General features: G+C 33.8%; 1 protein-coding gene across 1 annotated transcript; it reads right to left on the reverse strand.

The window, feature by feature from the left end:
* Positions 1 to 4995: 4995 nt before the first annotated feature.
* On the reverse strand, positions 4996 to 7100 carry LOC111382047 (taxadien-5-alpha-ol O-acetyltransferase). The gene has a single exon (XM_023005907.1). It carries the CDS (start codon positions 6995 to 6997, stop codon positions 5678 to 5680), a length of 1320 nt encoding a protein of 439 aa, XP_022861675.1. The 5' UTR covers positions 6998 to 7100; the 3' UTR covers positions 4996 to 5677.
* Between the last annotated feature and the right edge of the window lie 2744 nt (positions 7101 to 9844).

Here is a 9844-nt window from a genome sequence, read left to right on the forward strand (position 1 = left end):
TTTGAAAATTATGTACCATAAGTGTTGGAGTTTTTCTTAGGCATTGAATGTAAAATAAAGAAGATCGGAATATTATCTGATCATCTGTCGCTTTGTTCCACAACAAATCTACATAAATCTTAGTCCTAATATTACATAAAAAGAATATGCTTTTTGAGCTTAGCTTTTAGGATTTTTCTTTTCTTGTTTTGAATTAATGTTGATTTCCTTTCTTTATAGGGAAGCATAAATATATCTCTTTTGATTGCAAAGGGCAGTTGGGATGGCAGGTTTGACAATAAATTCTTTATTATACGACTATTCCAATCTTCTTGAAGAGACAACTTTACAATGATCAAGGAAGACAAATTAAGGTTCATTCTCTCGATCATGTTACCAAGGGACCTAAATCTGTATAAATTTGAATATAAAAATCACGCATGACTTCACGTGATTTAGATATGGAGGTTAAATGGTATGAAAGTTTTTTTCTCCAACTTTAAATCTCGTGAAAGTTGAATATAAATTAAGGTTCATTCTCCCGATCATGTTACCAAGGGCCCTAAATCTGTGTAAATTTGAATATAAAAATCACACATGACTTCACGTGATTTAGATATGGAGGTTAAATGGTATGAAAGTTTTTTTCTCCAACTTTATTGTATGTCAAATGGTACTCCGGTACGGCATATCCCTCTATGTTAATGGTTGTATGTCAAATGGTACTCCGATACGGCATACCCCTCTATGTTGAAGAAATGTTCGTATGTCAAATGGTGCCCTCGGGTACGACATACCCCTTCATGTCAAATGGTGCCTCTGGGTACGACATGTATAAAAAGTTATAAAGTTAATGTTTTGAAATGTATAGCTTGATCACGAATGCAGCTATGATACCTATTGAGTTTTTCAACTCACGAGTTTAATCCCATCTCTACAGATTGAAGGAATTCTACCTCGGGCATGGATGGAGGAGAAGATGGAGAGTAATGCAACGAGCCCATGGAAATCCGGCGAATAAGTGATTTGGATTTATTTTTATAAAATGTTTTCCAATGTTATTTCTTTAAAATTTTGAATAACACAGAATGCGAGAACAAGTTATGTTTTCTTCAAATAAATTACATTTTGTTGTTTTGAAAAATGATTCAGTGTTTTTGTTTAAAGTATTTGAAGTATTGTTATTTAAATTATTATCTGAAGATGTAAGCTTCCGCTAAAACATATACACTTGTTACTAAACTACCGGTTAAGCTAAGTAAAATAAGTAGCGTTCCGATCCACTAAGGGTCGGGGCGTTACATAAATAATTCATTTAATTCACATTTCATTTAGCCTATCATCTAACGACACATAAACTGGAGCTGCAATCCCAATAGGACTAAATATAGTTTGTTTTTTTATGCAGATTTTAGGACATTTTGATTACATTTAACTATAATTTATAGTTTTGTCTTGTTGCTTGTTAAGTATAGAAATTAGTTAAAATTTCACGTGCAACTTAATTTTTGCATTAAAAAGGAAGCAGCCGAAAATTTTCTGACCGCTGGACACTGAACCAAAGACACAGCCTCAATTGATGACCCGTGGAAACAGTCGCAATTTTTGACAAAAATGAAGCTGTCATAACTTTTACAGACCGATTTACCAATAATGCCCCCTAGCCCAAAAATTTTAAGAATTACAAAAGGGCAATTTCGATAATTCAAATATTAAAATATATTTCAACTTCAATTTGTTCAACAATTGCGACGGCTGGATTGATTTTGAAATTGAGGGTGCTTCCTCAACACATATTGCAACGGTAGGAAAAGTGATAAAAATCCACTCATAATCTCCTTCAGACAAGCGCATAATTGGCATACATTTTAACTATCTTCGAAAATTCAAATAATACATTTTGTGACATTTGAGATAGCATAATTCGCTAAATTTAAAATGTGAGTATAAGACCCCTTAAGATGATATTCAGCTATATTTTTATAGTTTTAAATTTAGCCCCCGTTTGGTACTCATTTTTTTCAAAATGCATTTTTCTCTCTTCTTTTCAACTACACATTATTTATTAAAATAATATTACACGTAAATCAAAATTTTTCTTTATTTTTCAACCACACACTTTCCATCAAGTTACTATTCTAAAATGCATTTTTATATAAAAATACCTTTCAAACACCCCCTTAATAATATTGTAAAAAATAAATAAAATATTAAAAAAAATTAACTCTGTCTCGTCTCTCAAAAACCCATGGCTGTTGCCATCCCTGAAACGTGCAACAACAATTAAACAATTATGAGTTTATCAAACTCATAACGGTTTCCAAAAACCAGAAAATATTTAAATTTTGAATTAGACAATGTCTATTGAATATATTATAGGAATTCATATATACTTTTGAAGTTTTCAACAAAAAAAAAGTCTCAAAATAATCACTTAATAATTATAAAACATAAATTATCTCTTTTACAATCGCTTCTTCTCTCAATTGATTTCTATTGAGTGGATAACTCTTGGCGATGTTACATATCCAATCGAGAGTGGTGATTTTGTTTTGAAAGTCTTGGAAATGCTCTACTTGAATCGTTTTTACTTTGCAATAGAATGAGGTTTTGTACTAGATAAGTTCATTTTGTGCACTCATTCGAACCATATTACGAAGCTTTTTATGTTGAAAAAGTATTGACTTCTACTTAAATTGGGTTAATTTTAATTTATTTCAGTGATAGATCTGTTTCTAAGCAATTGAAAAAAGAAAAATGGTGAAATCCAAAGTATGAGGGCTAAATTGCAATATTTTAGTAGTTGATTATGACGAAATTAGATGTTGAAGGGTTGAGATTGCACGAGAAAAGGATTTAAAAGAATCAAGAATTGAATTCGAGGACTAAAACACAAATTTTGAAAGTTGACATAATTGGACGGTTATACTGGCTTATAGGGCTAAAATGGGTGCCCAGGCGACTGCATGGGTTTTGCTTGGGCAATTGCCCAGGACAATCGCATCGAATAATTGGTTTTTGTTTCAGAATTTCAAGCAAACAAGAAAAATTCTTCTTGGCCAATTTTGCACGAATTCTAGGGACTTTTGAGCTTATGGGAAAGCATTATAAATATCAACTCTCAACACATAATTAGGGTTAGAGAATTGATTACAAAAGGAGGTGAAGAACACATAAAGATCAAATTTCAAGATTGAATTCAAGAATTTTTGGGTGATGAACAATTTTTGTTTCTTTTGTTTTCTTCTTCATAGCGATGGTAGAGTACTTAGTGCCAGGAGAACAATGAATCTTGTAATATGAGTTTTTAATCTTTAGTTTTACATCTTTGATATTGAAAACAAATCTTTGGATATTGAATGGCTTACATGATCATCTTTTCTCTACAATTATTGAGCATAGTAGTTGTGTGAATTTTTGGCTTATTTAATGCATTCGAAATAAGGAAAATATGCTCGACATGGTGTAAATTGTCATAGGATTCGATAAGGGGAAGAAATATACCACTATACTCTATGTGAATTTTTAAGTGTTCATAAAAATTCATACATTCTTGTATGTTCGCATCCGTCATAAAAATATAATCGAGTCATATATGAGAGTAGGTTTAATATTACTCAAGAGAAATTGTTGAATAAAATAGGAATATTGATTCTTTAAAATTTAATAGTATTGTTAAAGTGTAGAACTAAGGTTAAAAATTAATAATGCATAGGAATTTGGGATTCTAGTGTGCTTGTCATGTATTAAAACACATCAACTTGCATCTAACACAATTTGCATTTAGCTTAGATAACTACCAATACATCACATTATTATTGTTTCGGTTAAGGTCTCGATAATTAAAATTGAACTAAATCAATCTTTGTGGAATAATACTTGGAGTCAAAACCACTTTATTACTTGTTAACGAATCGTACACTTACTGTGATTTTAAATCAAAAGATATTTTAGTAAACAATGCCCCTCGTTACGTAAGGCATCTCCAATGGATGCCCTATTGCACCAAAATTTGGCGCAAACCTTCTTGCAACCATTGCACCATTTTGGTATAAATAGTGTTGCGTCATATTTGGTGCAACACTATTCATTGCACCATTTTTTGCACCAAATAGTGCAATTTTCGTTTTGTCCTTATTTTTATTTTTTAAATAATAATGGTTAAGGATATTTGTGTCATTTTTGTTCTATGATGATGATGATAATAATAATTAATTAATCACACTATTTAATTATATTATTAAGGTTTATTATTTTTAATAATATAATCAATAATAATTGAGGCTTTTTTAATTTAGTAATTATTTTTGTAAATTTAACGTAACTATTAATCATACATTAATAATATAATCAATTATTTTCATCAACATAATATATAAAACATGTCAATAATTTAGTAATCAATCTATTTGTTAATTTAACGAAGTTATAATTTAGTAATTTATATAGTTATAAAATAATTAAATAAATACATCGTCAAAAATCGAAACAATGAATAAAATAATAAAACACTGTTAATTTGGTGTAAGTTTTGGTGTAATAGTTGGAGAAGAATTTTGGTTTGATACAAATTTTGGTGCAGCACTGAAAATAACCTTAGCAACACTTAGAAAGTTAGAATCACAAAAAAAGAAGGGAAAAAAAAATAGGGGAGGAAAAACAAAAATAGCATTTGAAACACTAACATATGTATAAATCATATACTACATAACAAAATGTTATCAATATCTACGTCAAATGTTCAAAAATAACTAAACATAGATATACAAATACTACTGGTGGTGGAGTTATGGATTGATTATATTCAATCTTCCTTCAATTTCCCATGTTAAGGAGAGACATACATTTGAATTATGGTAGAGATGATACAATTTTAAGTGGTTCAATCTTTCGTTTAGGTACAATGTGACGCACCTTTAGCATTTTTGTTCGTTTAAATAGTTAGGACTTAAGAGTCTTAACTATTAAGAATCAGGACACAAGGTTCAAATTTTAATTTTAAAAAAAAAAAAAAAGTAAAATTCGAAGATAAAAAAAATAAATAAATAAAAATTCACAAAATCATGCATCTAGGAGCGCATTAGGCGATAAATAAAGAAGTTCCCAGCCTCTCCGCACTCCTAAGCTCTAGACGAAACATTCCGAAAGCACTACGTTTTCTTTATGAACTTAGCTTATCACCTCGAGGTTGGGAAGCACTCTCCATGTTATTCTCCCACAAGAAGGGGATCTTTTCTATTTAGTGCAATTCGCTCCCTGTCTTTCCTAGTTGACCCCTCAATTGTCCAGATTTTACAAATTAATCCTTGAATTATCTGACGTAAACTATTCAGTACCTAAATTTTTGTGTGTGGAAAAGTTGTCCGCAAATGGTTTGCCTTCTGCAAGAGAGCCCTTGAATTTTTTTTTGAAGTTGCAAATCAGTCTCCAATCCATTAACCAATTCCAGCATGTCACTTTTAGACCCATTTAAGGGCTGGATGAAGATAGGCCAACATGCCTCATCAATCAGACCCAAATTTATAGATTGACAACCTTTGGTATCCTCATTGTAATCCATAGTAGAAAACTAAAATTCCGTAATAATGAAAAAGATTGAAATATTTGTCAACTATAGAAGTCAATAAAATCTGATTTCAGTATGAATCTGACTCTATCACTTTTAATTTGACCTGTGATGATTCGGTGGATCATATCATCAAGAGGTGCAGGTGCTCCGGAGATAGTGCAAGTATTGGTCAACGCAACTTGTAGGGACTGCCACGTTTACTTTTACAGCATCCGTTTGATCAGCATCAGGCAGTAAGATGCAGTACTTGTCACAACACACGGGTCCCACCTGAACAGGTCTCCCCATTCCAAAGTCAACACTATCTAGCCCCAGCCTTGACCACTGTGTCAAGATCATCACACCAACTGAGTCAACACTCGCCAGGGTCGAACTCACTGATTCCACTACTTCTCTCACGTACTCGTCATCCACTCTTTCTTTTGCTCTCTTCACCAACTCAGTTGCATATCCCAAACCACCTTCTGTCAAATCTCTAACAAATGTTTGGGCACAGCCTAAAACAAATGCATTGCCGTAGTAACCGATCGGTAGACTCGGCTTGACTCGTTTGCGAATATTTACACTGAAGATGAGTTTTAAAATTTGATTCGATGGTAAATTCAATGCTCTAGCCCAACTTCTCCATACGTGAGCCGAGAGAACTTCAAACGACGTGCATGGATCATCATTGTTGATTTCACTCGTTAGTGCCACCAATTTCTTTAACTCGTTTAAGTTTCTTTTGTCGAATGTGATAGAAGTGGGCACGAGCTTTTCTTGAATGTACCTTGAAGCAAACCCACAAAGGTCGGGGACACTTCCGAACTCGTGATGACTCAGTTTGTTACTCTGAGCTGTCCCGAATACGGTAGGGCACAAGAGATGTCGGCTCCACACCGGTTTTGGCTTTAACTGACCATTTCCACGTCTGCCAGCGGCTAAATCGGCGAACGAGTTGAGAAACTCGCCGCTGCCTATGCCGTCAGACAAGCAGTGGTTAAAACCAACAGCCAAGGTGGCGCCACCGTCTGATAGCCATGTCAGTTGCACCACCAACGGCGGCGAGCCATTGAGTACGTCCGTCGCGTACAACGACAAGAACTCTCTCCACTGCTCACAATTTCTTGGGCATTTCTCCAACGCAGAAACAGTAGAATCAGAAACTGCTTCAAGAAAAACCGCACCTTGTGCTCGACAAACCACCTCCAGGCCAAGCCCATCGGCCCGAGTTCTCACTCTCCCAGCCAATGGATAGTAAGGAACCAAAACCCGGCTCAACCCGGCTTTTACATTCTCTATAATTGCAAATTTATCCAAGCCACAACAAGGTTTATACACCAGCAGATACTCAACTGTAAAACGTACAAAAAGTTGAGAATCTAGAGTAGAAAGCTGAAGATTATGAACTGGGGTTGGCTCCGCAGGGGTGATCAAATCAGCTTCTTTTACATGCACACAATTTGACATTTTTATGTAATGAATTTTGGAGTAATTTGATACAAGAATGTTGATATATATACCCACATATTTATATATAAAAATAGGGTGGTCATATTGGGCCGGTGAGAGTGGGGTTGGGTGGGTTGGTGGTGCATTATTGTTTTTTTTTTTTTTTGCAATACGAAAAAACAGAAGGGCGGTCCATGGGGCGATGTGGATTTTATTTGTATCCCTGTGTTTCTTTTTTAGTTGTACTGTGAAAGATTTGTGCAAGATTCTCCAGGCATAACTTTATGGGAAAAAAGGAAATAGAAAACAAATGAAAACAGGTTGGATTTTGCTTTCTGTCTGTTCGGCGGAGTGGAAGATTTCATGTCATCTCTCTGAATCTTTCACATTTTTTATTCATTTCAGTTCTCATGTGTTTCTGGGGACGAGAGTATACCGATTACTTACCGTTCTATTTCAAACACCTAGACTAATTTTTCTCTGAATAAAGCCGTTCGAACAGGACCACCTTAGTAACATTGCTTTTTTTTTTTTTTTTTTCTTGCCTTCTATCCTTAAACTTGTGTTGCTCGATTGTGGCCTACTTTCATTCTTAGAGTATCCATGTGAGATGAAGCGCCTCTTAAAAAAAAAAAAAAAAAAGACCCAAAGCAGCATAAGTAATTTATCGCGTAACCTCTACGGTAAACATAGTTAATTTTAATCGAATATGTATTGAAAATCAGACCAACATATGCATGACTATCGTGACAACTTTATAGGTGGACCTAAATCAAATGAAAACAATTGGTCCTATCAAATGATAAATGGTCCCAAAAATTATCATTATTAATAAACAAAAAAAGCAGAGTGATGTCATAACAAGAAGATTCGAGGCAGAGTACTGTATAATGGCAGATTGCTACTCAATAGCATCGTCATGTGCCAAATAGAAGATTTCTGCTTTTCGGACGTGATGTGGATCAACATTGGCTCCATCATGGCTATGGAATTTGATGGGCGTACCACCACCTCACAAAAGAGGGGGTCTGCATCCAATAAAAAAATTGTGGGCCCTCCTCTTCTGAGAAGATGTGTGTACGAGTAGCAAAATTCTTGTGGCTATTGTTTTTTATGCAGAAAAGTAGTTTATGAGCTATTTTTACGCTTAACCTTAAGCTTTGAAAGCATGTTTTGTTACTTGGACTCTTCTGTTAGGGCAGTGCTACAGTTACAGGGACCTGATTTACAGGCCCCTGCCAGGGAAGACACACGGTGGACCCCATGATAATTTTATTTTTTTTAATACATGTGGGCCCCCCGCACAGTGAGGGGCCTGTAAGCAGCCTGTGAAAGAATGCCCTGTACGCAGGGCATTCTCCCTTCTGTTAATGTTTGCAACCTTAGATTTAATTATTGTGCTGGTCGCTTGTTCTATAGTCTTGCACATTCTTCAACCTTCAAGAGATATCGAGTCTTAGTCTAAAGTTGGGGTTTCTTGAAGAAATAGCTCTTATTTAGTAAACGATTTTAATCTAGTCAAATTTTATTTTTAATCATATATTTTATTGAAGTCACGACTTTTAATCAATTTTTTAACCATGAATTTCATGGAATTCAACAACATAAAATCGCGAAAGCTTTGTAAAATAGGGGCTTAGTGTTTTTCTATACTTTACAATTGTATTGTTTTTGTTGTGCTCTTCTTTCACTTGTATTAGTACTCAAGTGGAAGAATTATCTTCTAAATTAAGGGGCTTTTCAAATGTACCGTTCTTGGCTTGAGTACCAAGACATTGTGCTTATTTTATTTTGTACTTGTGCTCTATGAGACTCAAAAGATCTAGTCACGTGACTCTCCTCTATTGCCCTACGAACAATGCCTTCGATGTTGTAAGAATTGAGCTTTGGAAATGAATACTTATTAATGATTTCCAACAAAATAATGAAAAATATCAAATGTCGAAAATGATTGAAATGCCCTTATCAATTTCTTATAATTGAATAATTAATGCACAACCTTGTATTCAAATACAAAAAATCTAATAGGAAAAACTTAAGAAAGATTGAAAGAAATATATATAACATAGTTAACTTTAAGAAATATGAACCACTTTAATGGATATCACCCCATATCATTCCCCTTTAGATTGATTGGAGAGTAATTGTAGCATAAGGCATCTATTTATAAACTTTATACATATATAATATATTGCCTTTCAATGCATGCTTTGAAAATTATGTACCATAAGTGTTGGAGTTTTTTTTAGGCATTGAATGTAAAATAAAGAAGATCGGAATATTATCTGATCATCTGTCGCTTTGTTCCACAACAAATCTACATAAATCTTAGTCCTAATATTACATAAAAAGTATATGCTTTGAGCTTAGCTTTTAGGATTTTTCTTTTCTTGTTTTGAATTAATGTTGATTTCCTTTCTTTATAGGGAAGCATAAATATCTCTCTTTTCATTGCAAAGGGCAGTTGGGATGGCAGGTTTGACAATAAATTCTTTATTATACGACTATTCCAATCTTCTTGAAGAGACAACTTTACAATGATCAAGGAAGACAAATTAAGGTTCATTCTCTCGATCATGTTACCAAGGGACCTAAATCTGTATAAATTTGAATATAAAAATCACGCATGACTTCACGTGATTTAGATATGGAGGTTAAATGGTATGAAAGTTTTTTTCTCCAACTTTAAATCTCGTGAAAGTTGAATATAAATTAAGGTTCATTCTCCCGATCATGTTACCAAGGGCCCTAAATCTGTGTAAATTTGAATATAAAAATCACACATGACTTCACGTGATTTAGATATGGAGGTTAAATGGTATGAAAGTTTTTTTCTCCAACTTTAAATCTCGTGAAAGTTGAATA

Source organism: Olea europaea, unplaced genomic scaffold (assembly GCF_002742605.1).
Source record: "Olea europaea var. sylvestris unplaced genomic scaffold, O_europaea_v1 scaffold2421, whole genome shotgun sequence".
NCBI classification, from domain to species: domain Eukaryota; kingdom Viridiplantae; phylum Streptophyta; class Magnoliopsida; order Lamiales; family Oleaceae; genus Olea; species Olea europaea.

Coding starts and splice junctions, on each gene's coding strand:
- LOC111382047 (XM_023005907.1), bottom strand. CDS start 6,997: ATGTCAAATTGTGTGCATGTAAAAGAAGCTGATTTGATCACCCCTGCG.